Here is a 17,904-nt window from a genome sequence, read left to right on the forward strand (position 1 = left end):
AGTAATAATTAAAATTATGAAATAACACTTTAAAATAGTGCAAAAGGGACTACAAATTTTGATATTAAATTAGTAAAGAGTTGCATAAATATGATATATGCAACTCTTTCATCTCATTATTTGTTAAATAAGTAAAAGCCATAAACTGCTGCATATCCCATGCAAGTTGTATGGGGAGGAGGGAAAATTGGCAACAGAGTCATATACTCAAAGGAATTTTTTTTTTTAAGGCAACAATTCTATGATTTTACAAAAAAAAAAATATTTTTTTTCTCTTACTAATCAAATGTCACTGTAGTGAAGTGATCCTTTGAATCAATGCATCATCTTGGAACTGAATGTCAGTAGTTTGGTTGTAAAGGTGTTTGCTTTATATATATATATATATGAGTATTTTTTTGTATGAGTTACTTTTCTTTATCATTAAGTATTTTTATGATATCATATAACTGTTCAGGAACCAGTGGCTGATCCAGAATTGTAGCAATACTTGTTAGTCAGTATTTAGATATTTGCTTTATTAAAATAAATTACTTCAATTTTTACTAATAACATTTTTTTCAACATTTTAGTTTGGACTATAATCAAAAATACATATATTCTTGTGCAAATGCAGTCTTGCTTCTGGGAAGTTGCTAAATATGGAAGTCACGATTAAGACAGAGTTTATGTAGAAATGCAAAACTAGTGAATATGATAAACTCAGAAGGCAACATGGAGCAGTGCCACAACATAAAAAAAAGTTACAGAAAAATAATGTTGATAGTGTGTGTGGGAAGTGGTACACAATGCAATATCCAGGGTCAGGAGGATGTGGCTGTTAAATGGATGAGTAGCAATATAAAAGAAAACATTATGGAGGGGAAAAAGTTATCAAACTTGCTCATGAGTAATACAATATGCATGCAAGAAGGGTGACTAGTTTGGTAAGGAAAGCTAAATCAGATGAGAAAATTAAGCGTAGGTCTCCTGCAATGAGTTTTCTGACCCCTTGGAGATACCCGTATAATATAAGGGAGAAGGAAAAAAAAGAAACCTATGATGTAGAGGAACCTACAGCTAGTGTCATCTCCTTACTGGGCTAACTTGTATTTATAAGTTTTAATCAACCAAAAATAGTGATAATGTTTAGGAATTCACTTCTCACCTGAATGCTCTCTTTAACCAAAGTAAGGTTAAAAGAACCTAGAACTTGATTATTATCCATGATGACAAACAGGCAGGCTGGTGTTTTAAAAGATTGTTCTAGTTGACAGAGTTTGTCAGTAGTTTGGAAAGTGGCAGTGAACTGAGAACTGTCAGATGTTTCCTCAGTTTATATATATATATATATTTTTTTTTTTTTGAATGAAAATTCACAGTGTCATTTTATGGATTTCTTAAGGGTATGAAACAGTAGCTGACTATTTCCCTCTATTTCTGGATATACAGCTGGTAAGTGCGATGCCATTTTGCAGGTTTGTGGGATGCATAGTACATTTGTTAATATGAGATATTGCCAGTAGAAACTTATGTTCTGGAGGTGAAGTGAGGTGTTATGCAATGAAAAGTTTGGAGTTGGTGTTTTTGACATGTAAACTGGCCTATAAGTAATCTGCTAGTTCTTATATGTATAGGTCTGCATTTATTATGTCCCAGTAACTTGATTGCTGTTACTAAGCATATTGCTAACACAGTCCTAGAGCATACATTCTGTAGATTCATTCCCATCTTTTGGTAGCTCCACAAAACATCTGAGATTTTGAAGTATTTAACATGCTAACTTCTGGCTCAGTAACTCAACTAGAATTGCTGAGAGAGAGAGAGAGTGTATATGTGTTGTTTAGATTTTTACCTATCCTGAAACTTTCAGGCATTTTTGTAAGTAATTTTATATTATTGTAATGAAACCTTTTATTTGTATTAATATGCTGGCTGCCTGTGCTTTTAGCAAATTTGGATCACGCTATCTAGCCATTTATTTATCTGTTAGCAATGTGGATAATTATTGCAGTTATTACTTCCTACCTCCCTTTCCCTCTGATATACAAAATATTTGCAATTGCTATGCAACTGTTAAATAATTCAAAGTACAGAAACAAAACAAGCCATGGCCTGATAGTCTAGAAAAAAGCAGATATCTTATACAGAAAAATGGAAAGTGACCTTGATACATGCAGCATTTTGCTATGTATATATTTGTTTCTCTCTCTCACACACACGATTGTGTTTGTGTGTGTGGCCTTGCAGTTTTGAAGCCACAAGTGGATGAATTTTCTTTTTTTAACATATATAGGTTGTGTGTGTAGAGAGATATTCTTTAAGATATCAGCATTTAGTAAGAAATTCACCTTAAAAATTGTCTAAGATATTTACATATACTAGAACAGATTTGCTGCAGAGGAGCCTAGATCTGTTGGTATATTACTAACACCTCTATTATGTAAGAAAGGTATGTGATGCTTGAAGTTAATCACTCAGCAATGTTATATATCACTGCAGTACAGTATCACTATATAGCATCTGTTAATAGTGTAGCAGAATGTAGCCATATAACATATGTAAATCATAGTAACACTGCTCCAACAGCTACTTTTTTTTTTTTCCCAGAAAGGTATTATTGGTTGAATAGCAACACATATATTAGGTATATATTAGTCCATTAAGGTCCAGTGGCATTCATAATTTGGAATCCATTTAAAAACTTCATTTATGAATACAACCAGAATGTATTGGATACATCATAAAATACCTGATAAAAATAAAATAAAACCAATTAAATAACTAGCTGTATTCAAACATTTTAGATGTGTTAGTTGTAGACTTCAATAGAATAAGATAGCTTTTTCCTTTTTTTTTATGCATTACTCTACAGAGTGGAGTAAACTCAGCATGCCTCTAGTATATAAATCACAGTATACAAACATATTTATATATTATTTACATGGTTTTCCACTCACAATTCAGAATTCTTCTCTCTCTATATATAAGACATCTTCCCCAAACAAAACTTCCTAGATACATCAGTATAATGCTAACTGCATCTTAAAATAAGTGCAACCACTAATTTGTAATGAAAACAATACTATAATAGCATTGTTTTACTTAGTTTGACTCAGTCATTACAGTGGCTACATTTCATTTTGGGTTTCTTTGCTTAAGTAAACCACAATGTGATTTTTTTTTTTGTTTGTTTGTTTTCAGCAGTGTGAACAGTTTACCACTCAAATCACACATTTATACACAATTTATATATATTCTATACAGTGTCCATAATTAAACTTCACATACACCTCTCTATAGTGAAAATGACTTGGGGAAAATTGTTAAATTTTGTTGGTTTATTTGCAGACTATAGAAAATAAAATTATTCAAAAAAATAAATACCAAAAAAGGATGAATGTTTCAAAACACACCAACCATTCAGGAAGTGCTCTTTTGAACAAAATCAGAAAGAAATTGTGCTTAGGTATATTCTTTATGATCCACAAGTTAAAATCAATTGCTGATTAATCTCATCCAAAGACAAAAATTACTGAAGTAACTCAACTCGTGCAAACAAGGAAGCCACGTGGTAAGAAGGATATTATCATCTCATTTGTGAAATACTTCTCAATCTGTCATGGGTGAGTAGAGGAAGCTTTGTGGACAGAAACATTCTGAATAAATTCTGCTCCAGTCAAGAAAATTTCTGGCATATTTTTTTGTTTCTCAAAATTCTTGACTCCCTCTCCCCACCGTGATCAATAAGTCAAATAGGAGTAATTTGAAATTATAAAATAAAGGTACTGATAAGCCTCCATATAGAGAAGAACTCTTTTGACTATAACTGAATTATCTGGAAACATCCACACATCAAGGAACTGGCACAATGTTAGGTCAAAACTAATGGTAATGATGTTCACTGCTAACAATATTAAGGATTTTGTTGGGTAGATTAAAAGCATTCAATCAGAAAGCAGTCTGTACCATACATTGATTTCAATCATCTACAGAAGTACTTCCTGTATAGTTTGTTAAGGGAGGGAGGGGAAGTGAACAGTCATTTGATGTAGCCCTATGAATCCAGGCTTCTAAAGGGATATCAAATATGAATATATGACTCCCCAAATCCTTAAAGATATTGGGTTTGCTACTTATCATAGATGAAATTTTGGGAAACTTTTCTTTTATAATAAATTTTGGACTAAGTTGGAACCATTTAAATATCTAAATAATTTATTTCAAACCTGCATGGCAATTAAACTATGAAACAGAATTATGGTTCATTAAGATATTGTTGAACAACTTAATACACCTATTAACACTGACATATTTAATACATGAAAATATAAACGTTCTCCTCAGAAACCAATCTGTCAAAATTGCAAAGGATGAAAAACTTTGTTAGGATAAAAATAAAAAGCTGAACTTAACACCGCAACTAGCCATGACGTCTAGCTAAAACTGGATATGATTCTGTAACACCCACTGAATAATGGATAAGAAGTGCAATTTGGTCTCACTATTTCATCCACTCGGCCGATAGGGAGGTTAATGATTGAAATACAGGTGAAGTACTAATTTTGCTTCACTGATGCGATGTATTTAAATGCATTTCTGTTGAGGACAATGACTGCTTATATCCTCCTGTACAAAGGATTAAATTGCCAATAGGGAGGTTAATGATTGAAATACAGGTGATTGAAATGATTGAAATAAAAGCTTCCAAATGCTCAAAAGTTGGATCAGTAGTTCTAAATTTCATAATTTGGAACTACTGACCAGTGAACGTGCTATTCTTCCTTCCATGGATAAGTACAAAAGACTTAAAATATAAACTTCAAGAATATTTGAAAATCCATTTTACTTTTAAATTAATTCTCATATCATGGGTTGATTTTTGTTTCTTCTACCTTTGTTTATAACATCCCACACAACAGTGTGATATTTGAATTACAGACTTGTGTATTTAATTTACAATGTATACTAGTCATGGAGTGGCAGAAGCCATTTCCAAAAGCAACAAATACACCAGAATATGGGAAAATAAATATATTTGCTGCAGTCAAAATACTGTGCATTGAAGGAAATTACCACAAGGATAATTATAACAAAAGCAGTAAGATACTGGAAATATCCTTACTAGAATACTTTATTTCGTTTAAACAGAAAACAATGAGATGTTTCATTACAGTGTCAATTATCTCAGCATTATGGTCAATAACTAGAAAATCGAACGTAAAAAGGTTTAGAAGACTCACAAGAAAACATTCATGTTTTAAACTTAAATCATTTCAGAGCTGATAGCAGATCCATGCATGCAACATCTATAACACATTTTTTACATTCAGTTCATTGTTTCACATAACTTATGGATGGCTGTTTGTAATAAGAACGGTATGATGCAATGCATGAATGAGTGAGTGATTTCCAAATGTCATGCAGAATGGAACCCTGTTCCTGTTCAGACTGGACTGCTAAGTGCACAACCTCACTTGACTCCTAGAAAATGATGAGACAGGAGGTTATTTTTGAGATAAGGCATTAAAGCTTATGACCAATCTTTTTTGTGGTGTTCTGAGAAGGACTTGCAGTGAGTCCTAATTTTATCCCTTTTTTGTGAATGACCCTGTTATGGTATTCACCTTGGATTTCATAACTTCTCTCAAACCATAATAGTGGATTTTATGGATCCTATGATATTTTAGTAAGGAACCTAATGAGGACTTCGAAGTCCCAAATGGTTTAAAGGAGACTGATGCCTAAATCTTGTATAAAAGCTATATGTTGTGAAGCCCAACAAAGTATGGTAAAGAAATGAAATCCATATATCTGCAATGACACATGGGGCTCCTAATTATACAGCAATCTGGAAACAACTCTTTTGAATAACTATTAGGAATGAAGTTGTCTTGAAGGAAGCTATTTCTTATATAATGGATGTTTCCACTGGATATTGTATTTTATTATTATTATTGAGCACTGTCTTTACTAGTCTTCTTCGAGTGGAAAAGAAATGGGGAACCCATAGCCAGAGCAATAAAATGGTCTGGCTTTAGATAATTCAAAAATAATCTTCTGTCTCATCTTTTCAAGGAATCCATGCACTCACATGTGGTTTGTTTTGTTTGCAAACAATATATATAACTGTTTCCAAACAATATATATATATATATATATATATATATATCTCAATCTAAAGACTTTCAAGTTTTCTAAATGGTCTCTATCAAAAAATAAAATTTACTATCAAAACAGACAGTAATATAAAATACACCTCTTTCTAGGCATAATGACCATCAAAAAACAGCAGGTTAATGTATCACTTAATGTGTATGGAGATAACTCATTAGTTGACATCTTCATACCACCTTATTTCACCACCCATAAGTGTGTCATTGTGAAACAAACAAAACTAAAAAGTTATGCGTATCTCATGAAAAGATATTGGATAAAAAAAAGTTTGACCTTAATGACTAATTCAATCTTAACAGTTATCCAAAAAAGTTCGGATATAGCACACAAGTTTCCCTTAAATAGCAGTACAGCCTTAGAGCATTATGATCTCCAAAAGATAGCTCTACAAAATCTATTGTTTCTATGATAAGGCTTACAGAGATCAAATTGCAAGAAGTTATGTAAATTGGGAAAGTGAATTTAATTCTATAGCAACATCACCTATAAATGAAGGGATAAAGTTATGTCTCACTGCTAATGTCTTTGCAAAACACTGTAAAAGGGATTGGTCACTGACTGATGCCTTATTTCAAAAATAATCTATCTCATCTTTTCAAGGAGTCCATGCACTCACATGTAGTTTGTTTTGAAACATCAAAAAAAACCTTTTCTCTGATGAGTAGTTTCTGAAGAGAACCTAGTCTCATTCTGCATGATGCTTGGAGGTCTCTAATTTATTTCTGCAATGAATTAGGTCTTTCTCATGCCAATGATCACTGACAACTTTCAAAACAATGAACTACAATTGACATGCAATATGTCTAATGCATGTGAATGCATTAGACATATTGCATGCATGAATTTACTCTCAATGAAATGTCGTGTTTGGAATGGAATCGTAAATGCTTTCTGTAAGTCTGAGATATTTTAAAAAATTTTGTTTTGAAGTTATTCATCCTAATGCTGCTGCTAGATAACTGACAGCAAATCATATCAATGTTCTATTTAATCTGAATAAAATATTCTAATGAGACTATTTTTAGTATCACATTGCTTAATAAAAACCATGCTTTTTTGTGTGAAATCCTATAGTTCAGCATGTGGGTAACAGGACATCACATAGGATAATTTCTTCTTTCATCTTGTACAAGAAAAAACACTAGTTTCCTTTTCTGATGTGCCTTCTTTAGGTTTTGTGTGTGTGTGTGTGTGTGGTACATTTGTACAGCTGTCATATAAATAGTTGCATAAATTCCCTGTAAGTTTTTCTTTATAATGCATCATGAATGTTTTTCATGCAAAGAGGCTAGAGTAAATGACCTTTAAATATGGACAACCTTATCAACACTATATCAACTGCCTGGCAGCAACAGTGGCTACTGCATAACCTTTTCTGAATTCTTATCTTTTTTTCTTTATTGCTGAACATACAACTGGGATCAGACCTAGAATATAAATGAAACTGCAGATGACTAGAGTTGGTATGGTGGGGGATTACAACATCAAAAAGTCCAGTGCAATTGCTGATCAATCACCCATTGGCTAGATTTTACATATAGATGGATGTATATATGGGCATGGCTATGTACAATGAACATGAGATGACATCATTAGGGTAGTGTCACCACCATTTTCTCAGCAGAGGAAAAAATGAAGACCACGGTCCAAGAGCCATTGGCAAAACAATTGCCTTTTAAGAATTTGGCACATAAGGTTCCTTATTGGAAGACTGCACAAAATGGAAGCACTTGATCAAACCTTTTATTCCATTGTTGGAAAGAGGTTAATTGGAATTCTAAATTCACCCGTAATTGAATTGATCAGTAAAGACAGGTGGTTTAAAACTTTAGTGAAAAATAAGTTTAAAATTCCCTTTGATGAAAGGCAATAGAAAAAGTGACACTAAAAAAAAAAGTAATTCAATGAAGGAAACATTGAGCACGTAGTGTCTTCTCGGTGTCTATGTCCAAATAAAAGACTAAACTTATTTGCATTTAGAACATTAGCGAGATATTTAATGTAAACCTGTATCAAAATACCATATTCTAAGTAAAGATGTTTTTGGATTTCAAGTAACATCCAAAAATTTGCAATGGTAATCCTTTATCCCACCCCTAAACTGAACAGAACCTCCTGGTACTTCCACCATTTAAAAATGAAGGAAATTCCAACCGATTTTAATTTAATTGTAGGAATCATTCTGGTGGCTATGAACAATCAAAACTTTCTGCTGAAATGTTACTAGGGTATACAGATCATCCAATACACTATGGAGAATGTTTGTTAAAAGTAACTTAAATATAATTTGATATCTGAAGACAACCTGGCGTCATACCAGGCAAAGGACTAATACATATTGGCTAAAAACTTGAAACATTTGTGTGCTTTCAGAAGACATGGAGAAACCTGATATTTTTCTGGGCATTTGATGGTGAGAGTGGGAAAATGATGACATTAAATACAATGCCCTTTTGGCCATTTCGTTGATTAATGAGGATTCAAACTATTTGTAAATAAACAAATGATCTGTAATAATGAATGATATAGTGGGAAATATTAGTTCTGTCATCATCTGGAACAAAAATCGAGATAGGTATTCAATATATGAGATTTTGTTGATAAATACGACTGGCAGCTGACATGATGTAGGGAAAAAATGCAGAGAACGATCAAAAATTGGACAGAAAACGTTCTCTATTTCGAACTGCACCACTTAGAAACAAGTGCTTTGTATCTATCTCTGACAAAAATGTTTCCCATCCCTTGTAACATTTCAGCTTCAATACTACAATGCCCATCCATAATAGTTAGGATTCTAGTACAAGGTCATTCCCTACATAAGACCACTACTATTATCACTGCCATGATGGAAGTAAAGAAAGGTTTAAGATTAGAAGGAGCTCTGTTTCCCTGTGCCTCAGGTGTTGGTGGTTCTAGTAGTTCGGTCAAATTAACATTGGCTGAATCTTCATCTGCACCACGACGGTCAATAGCACCTTCATCTTCATCATCGTAATCATCATCATCTTCAGGGTAAAAGGTAGATGAGGGTGGAGATTTCTCATTAGTGGTTCGAGATCCATAGTGAGAGAAGTCAGAGGTGGAGGGTTCATTGACTGTTGTGGCTGGCCGTAAGGTGGCCCCACCCATGCCACCTGTTTCAGGACTGTTGTCAAAGATTTTGTCCCAGTTGTTGTATTCTGTGAAACCCAATGACTGATCACTTACCACACGAGTAGGAAACATGGTGATGTTCTGCACAGTTACCTCTTGGGATGTGACAACAAATAGTACCTCAGCTGGCTTGTATCCTTCAGCATGAGCCTGCAAAGAGCAAAAATTATTGGTCTACACTATGCCAAAAACAGTGATTAGTTTACATAATTACTCAAAAATAAAAATTCAGCCCCCCCCGGTTGATTCTTCTTTTGAATGTAGCTGTAATACTTAATGTACAGCATTAATTTTTTTCCTATTATTCCAGTCCATAAAAAGGCTAGCAGGACATTTAATATTAGCACTCACAGTGCTAATATTAAATGTCCTGCTAGCCTTTTTATGGACTGGAATAATAGGAAAAAAATTCTAGTCTAGAGACAAATGCAGAACTTTTTTTTTGACCCATTTCAGACCTCCAGTAAGAAAGATTGCAGTTTCTTACCAGTTGATGAAATTCATTTATCACCTCAGCCGAGTGGTTAGCGTATCTGCTCTCCAGCCAAAAGGCTGCGGGTTTGAATCCCACCATGGGCATGGATGTTTGTGATTGTCTGTGAAAATACTAATAGTAATGATAGGCAGTAGATGCCGTTGGTGTGGTTGCTGTTTTGTTATAGTTGGAGACAGGGAGAGAGAGATGTAGAGTAAGTGCTCTCCCTTGACAAGTCCTTGGACTCCCTGGATGTGTCATGCAATAAAAAAAAAATAAAATTTATGAAACATCCATGCCCATAGTGAGAATAAACCAGTTTGTTGGGGAGTGGGTAGACCAACCACTAAGCAACCAACTAGGCTAAGAGTATGACGATTATACACGCTCACACAATGCTTAACATCTCTTTAAACTCATTCACTAATAAAGCCTCTGACAGCTCATTTTAATCATTCACTGCTTTCCAAGCATAAAAAAAAATTCCTCAACCATTGTTAATTACACTCACACAACATCCAGAGCCCTTGTGCCAGTATGTCCAGTCATATATTGAAAAATTTCTCCAGCATCCACTCTCTAAAGTTCCTTTAGTAACTTATGGATGTATAATTTTCTCCCATTTCTGCCTACCAACAAAGCTTTGTAACATACTACTAGCCTTCAGTCTATTCAGAAGGGAACAAGAACAAGTACTCTACTCCATAGATCAGTAACAATTTGGTTACTCACCTATGAATCATCATCACTAACACTTCCATTAATCTTACAATTTAAAGATCGCACTTTGGAAACTTCTTAATGCAATTTTTTGAACAGTTGCAGAGCTCTAAAAAATATAACTCACATGAGTAGCAATATACCTTGTTATTTGTCAATCCTGAATTACAATCCATTTCATTAATTATCACCACTACCCTGGTATACTACTATGGCACAATGTTGATTACAATCAGGATGCAATATCTGCTACATTGAATCTACTATTTGTTCTTAAAGTCTTGTGTGTTAGAACATTACCGAGATTGCAATATCCCCAATACAGAATACTTACGTTCCACCACTAAAACAAAACACACCAATAATATAAATAAAAATACCACTACTGAAATATCTTTGCATGATACATCACTCCCCAGAAATTGAAAAGTTACCATTACTGATTTTTAAAAAAATGAAACCAAATTACATTGATTCTCATTGCTAGAGATTCAGAGCAATCAGGATGCTATAAACAGAAAGACACCCCCCCCCAAAGCACAAAAAGGAGGAAGGAAGAGATTGTCTAATCTTTCCTGCACTCATTGGACAAGGAACTAAAGAAGCTCAATTATTATTATTAAGATGTGACCTCCATGGAGTCAAAGAACTCAAAGAGAGGCAGGAAGCTCAATGTTTCAGCAAAATCTTATGAATGAAAATGTTTCATGCATTTAAAAGTTACTAAATATTTATATATTTTTTTAAAAAGCCTCTATAGCTTAGTAGGTAATGATGATGCCATCTGTGAAACACCATAGTTTGATTCCTGTTTAAATGCAAGGGCCTTTTATAAGAGCTTTTTTTTTTTTTTTAACTGAAGATAAACTATTCATTCTCAAACAGAGATAGAAAATTTTTCATCTCCAGACAACCATTTTTTCACTTTGCAAAACAGGTATGAGATCATAAGGAACAGATAGAGAATAACATGCATATAGGAGATTATATGCTTAATCATAGATAAGATAGATAAATAAGAAAGGACTATGTTAGTACTGAAAGTGACTAGTTATCCTTACCCCATTAAAGAATAGCATGAGGGGAAGGATCTGTGTTTTTCAGGTACTGGTTATAGGATCTTGTCCTCTCCCCCCACCACCATTTTTTTTCCAGGAATTTTTGGGAGGTGGGGGAGATGCAGCCCTTTATTCCAATGAGGATAATTGGTGGCATTATTGTAATGCCAAAATACATATACTTATCCTTATGCCAATAAACTCCTAATTAACTACAGTAAAGAATAGCTGAGTGAAAGGTGGTCTGTGGAATACTTCCAGATCTTGGAAGTTTTTTCCACTTGGTTAGATTATATTAAATTTAGTTTAATCCTTTATCCAAGTGTAAGCAAACAAAGTTTGCACCTGAAGTATCTTCAGGACTGAGGCAACTCGTGGTAAAGGTGGACCAAGCTCTCATCACTCCTTTTCTTAGTGTCTCCCATAATACAAAGCACATCTCCTTGAGGAGATGTATAATGCTATGCATTAAGGGAAGGGCCACTACCCAGACTAGTTTCGACCTTTATTGAGGTCTCGTCAGTGGAAGCCAGACTCAGAGGTGGCGATACTAAGGTGAAATCAATGGAGAAGTCATATTTACCTATACAAGTTGCCAAAAGGTGTCTCACCTTATTATTAAATTACTCTGGATTTAGATAGAGAAAGATGTTGGAAGTTATTTCCACTTGGTTAGAGTATAATAAATTTAGAGTTGCCTCAGTCCTGAAGATACTTCAGGTGCAAACTTTGTTTGCTTACACTTGGATAAAGGATTAAACAAAATTTATTATACCTGCAGATCTTAATCCTGTGCAAGAACAAACTTGCACAGGATTAAACTGAGTTACCAAGAAAAGAGGGGATCTCTACAGTATATTTACAAGAACTGATTAAGAAAAGGTCAAGGGTACTTGGAGACTGGAGAGGGTTATATATTATTCAGATTGGTAGATGGAAAATTTGCATTATATCATCACTTACATTCCACTACTAAAACAAAACATACCAATTTTATAAATAAAAACACCACTACTAAAATATCATCTGCACTTCTTCCAGCTCTGTCGGTGGAGTTGGAAATCAGAATTATGAACAATGAAGTTACTTAACCACGCTACCAGCCAGGATGTATATATACGTCCAAGTTACTATGGATGCGAAGTGCTTATTAAAATTGTAATACCATTCATATTATATTGAAATATATGATGGATACGAAGCTTTTAGGATGCATATTTGATCCATAATGGCCAGAAAGGTGGTTAAGAGGATAACTTCACTATTTGAGTAGCGAGGTTGCAGAAAGTCAAGCTTCAGAAACAAAGTCACACAGCCAGAGTGATCAAAATCAGAGGACTGTAGATGCCATTCTCTGGCATGAGACATCAGATCACAGAAATGCACAAGTTCTGCATTTGTGGCAGAAGGAATCATACAGAATGTGTAGCCTGAACAAATGATAAGAAATAGGTCAGGTCTAGATGCCTGTAAGAGGTGATATACATCATTCACATTTGCATTTCTGCTGCAAATGTTGGTGAAGTTGATGTGGGAATTATGCCTATTAGTTGGGTTTTTTGTAATATTTGGTTTTATTTTTTCAGGAAGATTTTTTTTTTTTTAACTGTAAATTGTTGGTTAAATCTTGCATGTACTTTAAACTAAATTTTATGTGGCAGTCAGTAAATAATTAACGGTTCCAATTTTTGTAATGAAATCAAAGGCCTGTGTAAAAATAATGATTTTTTTTTTTAAACATGACTTTATTATTATAATATCACACCTCCAGGGAGTCCAGAGACTCATCGAGGAGGACATCTGCTCTACAACTCTTTGTCTCACTACTCCACCAACTTTCATCATCTAACACCAACGCCACCTACTGCCGACTTCCACCACTAGTACTTTCACAGACGATCACAAACATCCATGCCCACAGAGGGATTCAAACCTGCAGCCTTTAGGCTCGAGAGCGGATATGCTAACGACTCGGCCAACCAGGTCGGCACTTACCCACAAAAGGTTGATATTTTATATTTTCTTGCATTTTCTACATAACCTGGAAACCCTGTTCTAGAGACCAAACAGGGAACTTTTTTTTCCCAAGCCACTTCACATGAGGTATTCACAAGATGTAGGATAGTGTTCAAACTAGGTTATGAATTTCATTTCCTACCTAATTTATTTGAGATCCATCTTAAGGATACTAGAAGTTGTCATATGTAACAGATTTTTTTTTTTTTTTTAAAAACATTTGTTTGACTCTCATAGAGATAGCCTCAATTATAAAAGCTCACACTGTATGTGTCTGAACCAATTTTCTACTACTTTTAATGGTTTTATTACTATTATTATTAAGAACCTGAGACTTCCAAGGAGCCAAAGGACTCATTTTATTTCTGAAAAATAAAAAAAATTTTTTTTTATTTTTCAACATAATCTTCCCTCAAGACTAATACATTTATTCCAGCGATGCTCCAGGGCCATTATCCTGTCCCTGTAGTGGTTCTCAGTAAGATCTGCAAAATACCCCTCTACAGCTGCAATCACCTCTTGATTTGAAGAAAAATGCTGACCAGTGAGGAAGAGGTTTAGTTTTGGGAACAGATAAAAGTCAGAGAGAGCCAAATCTGGGGAAAAGGGCAGATGTTCCAACAGTTCACTGTGCAGATCCCTTAATTTTCCCACTGCTAAAACACCTTTGTGGGCAGGTGCATTGTCCTGATGAAAGATGATTTTTTTCTTCTGCAAACCCGGTCTTTTCTCACGAATTTTTTTGTCTAATCTGGTTAAAAGATCGGAATAATATTCCCTGGTTATTGTTTTAGCCTTTTCAAGATAATAAATAAACAAAATGCCTTTAGCATCCCAAAATACCGATGCCATGACCTTTCCTGCTGATGGAACCGACTTTGTCTTCTTTGGTGCTGAATAATCAGCTTCTGTCCACTGTTTTGATTCTGGTGTGTAATGGTGAATCCAAGTCTCATTCATAGTAATAAATCGACACACAAAATCAGTTTTATTCTTGTTAAAATGCTCCAAGCACTGTTCAGAGATTTTCATGTGAGTACATTTTTGATCTGCTGTGAGCAAGCACGGCACCCATCTTGCACAAAGCTTTTTCACTTGCAATTCTTCATGCAAAATATACCCTACAGTCTCTGCAATTTCATGCACTTTGACTCACTGGTCAACCAATACCATATCATGCCCTTGATCAATGATTTCTGGTGGTGTTACACTTTTTGGACGTGCTTCACGTGGATTATCTTCAATGTTGGTACTGCCATGTTTACACTCGGCAATCCATTTCTTAATTGTCGAAAAAGAGTGCCCATAAACTTTTATGACCTTTGAATGAATTTATTTTGGCATTAAACCTTCTTTTACAAAGAATTTTATAACTGCACGATACTCAATTTTATCCATTTCAAGAACACTTTTGCTTCAGACAGCTGTATAAAACAAACTACTTGATAGAATGACTTGCGATTTCACATGGATGCTTATGACAGATGTACCAACTTAGAAAAAAAAATCTTGCCAATAGTGTTGCCATCTATAGCTGAGGCTGAGAACTTTTCAGATCACCTTCGTACATTAACACTGGATGCACTCACTACTTCGACAGGCAAATTGTTCCATTCACTCACTGCTCTATAAGAAAAATCTAGCTTTCACCCATCTCATAAGGGCAGAAAAAACTCAACATCCATGGATGTCCCCTTGTTTTTTCTCTGTCTTCCATATAATGAAATATTTCATCAGTATAACCTATAGTGCCCTTTCAGAAGTTTACAGACCTCTCTCAATATCACCCTTCTTTCTCCTATTTTCCAGTGTCTACAGTTCGAATACTATCAATCTGTTCCCATTATCTACATTGCATAATCCTGATATCATCTATTTTATTCTTCTTTGCACCATTATCCTTTGAACTTCATTTGCAGTTTTTGCAATATAATCTTTGAACTTCACTTTCCTATCCACCACAACTCCAAGATCCTGAGCCTCATCAGTTTCTCCAAGCACATTCCCACTAGTATAATATATGCCATTGGAAATCTCATCACATCAAAATGCATAAGTTTACACTTACTAGCACTGAAATGACGGCCATTATCATTTGTCCATTGTCACAGCTTATTCAAATCATTCTGTATATGCTGTTCCCCAATTGCCATGCTTATCTTTGCATCATCAGCAAATAACCGAATATCTCCTGTCAAGTCCTTCCCTATCTCATTAATGTATAGATTGAACAACAATGGTCCAAGGAGTTATCCCTGGGGTACAATGCTGGTCACCTTAAATCTGGTAGATTCACTCTCCTCCCATCCCTTTCTGATACCTGTTTGTAAACCATCTGCTTATCCCAATGAACAGTGTATATTAAAATCTCACATTCACCAGTTTATACCTTTCATGTGATATCCTGTCAAATGCTTTAGCAAAGTCCAATAGTATCATCATATCTATTACCTTTGCCTAACTCAGCAATAACATTAGAAAATATAAACAAATTGCTGAAATATGGCCTTCCTTTAGTATGGTCATATTTTAGCAAATCCATGCTGTTCTTTGCAAAGTACAGCTTGTCTGTCAATCCATTTCTCACCAACTTCTTTAATATTTTCACCACTACTCCACAGATACTGATAGACAAGTTTTTACACTACTCTTCTACAATGCAACTAACATAATTCTTTCCATTCTTGCATGATCTTTCCTTAGCCAAAACTCAAGTTATACAATCATGTCAAGCAACAAACCAATTCAGCTGATCATTTGCTTAGCAAATGTACTGATATCCCATCTTGCCCTATTGTGAATACATCTCCAGGATATGCAACAGCACTTGAACTTCATTCTCATGCACCTCTACCTCTTCATCCAATATAGTTGTAGCAATTTGTGCCATATCACATACAACTCTATAGATCATGGAAGACTTCAACCATAGTGATACAGGTTGGAAGGAGGAAAGAGTGCATGGGAAAATGGAATTTATACAGTCACTATGAGATAATTAACTGAAACAGCACATGATGAAAGGGACCAGGGGTTTGAGAGTGTTGGATCTGTTAACAGCATCAGAAGATCTATCATTAACTAATGTAACCACTCTACCTCCAATCAAGAAAAGTGACCATGCACTCATGTTCCTGGAAAGTTGCTCAACATGTGGAAATTTCGAGTCAAGAAAGAGTTTATGCAAAACTACAAAGCTGCCAATTATGACAAACTTAGGAGGCAACTTGGAGCAATTCCATGGCAAAAGAAACTACATGGAATGAATGCCATTAGTGCATGGGAAGTGGACAAGGATTTCTTGAGCGGGGCAGTATCCGAGTGCATACCCAGAGTCAGGATTAAGTGGATGAGTAGCAATATAAAGAAGAGCTGCCAATGATTAGATGATTAGAATGCTATTTAAGCAATATAAAGCACAAGCAAGAAGGGTAATTAGTATAGTAAGGAAGGCTAAATCAAATTTCAAGAAAAAAATTAGCTAAGAAGGCCAAAGTAAATCCAAAAGGTTTTTTTTTTTTTTTTGCTATTGCAAGTAAGAGAAACAATGATTATGAAAAGATAAATTTATTCAGTGGTAGGAAAGTGACAGAAGCAGAAGAAATTGTTCAGTTACTAAGTGATTACTTTGCAAGGGTATATCATCCAGTCGGAGACTTTGCAGTTACTGATGTGAGCATTGAGATAGATGAACTGGAGGTACTCAGTATATTGAAAAATATCAACGTGAATACAGCGGTGGGCCTGGATGGTATGTCAGCTTGCATGCTACAAGAATGCAAGTGAACTGGCAATACTTCTGATGAAGTTGTTTAATCTAAGTCTCAACTCTGGCAAGATTCCAAAGGAGTGAAAGAGGGTAAGATAGTTCCATTACATAAAGGTGGATCCAAAACAAAAGTAGCAAATTACAGAATCAATTAGTATCTGTGGAGTGGTGGTTAAAGTTTTGGAGAAGTTGGTTAAAAGAAAATTCAGGAATGGGTGGATAGAAATGTGATACTCTATAGGGGCAGCATTGCTTTGTAAAAGGTAGTTCCCACCTCACTTTATAATAGGATAACAGCAGAATTGGATAAACAAAATCACTATAACACAATACTGCTGGTCTTCGCAAAGGTATTTGATGGAATACCACATGGGAAACTATTACATAAGTTGGATCAAATGGGAATGGATGAGAGGGGGGAGACAGGTGCCTGATAGACATCAGAGGGTGGTGTATGATGTTGTGGAATCAATGTGAATGATGGTGTTTGCCCCAGAACTCTGTATTTGGATAATTACTCTTTAATTTGTACATTAATGATATAGCAGAAGATT

At 34.8% G+C, this 17,904-nt stretch overlaps 1 protein-coding gene across 1 annotated transcript in view; it reads right to left on the reverse strand.

Annotated features, from left to right (window-relative positions):
- Positions 1–17,904, reverse strand: part of LOC150095634 (carboxypeptidase D-like) — a 329,656-nt gene that overhangs the window by 45,972 nt on the left and 265,780 nt on the right. The window contains exon 9 of the mRNA XM_090409896.1: positions 9,367–9,462. Coding sequence (XP_090266022.1) covers positions 9,367–9,462 — 96 coding nt within the window. The remainder of the gene's footprint in view (positions 1–9,366; positions 9,463–17,904) is intronic.

Source organism: Typopeltis vanoorti, chromosome 20 (assembly GCF_054136105.1).
Source record: "Typopeltis vanoorti isolate ZY-2024b chromosome 20, IOZ_Tvanoo_1.0, whole genome shotgun sequence".
Lineage (NCBI taxonomy): Eukaryota > Metazoa > Arthropoda > Arachnida > Uropygi > Thelyphonidae > Typopeltis > Typopeltis vanoorti.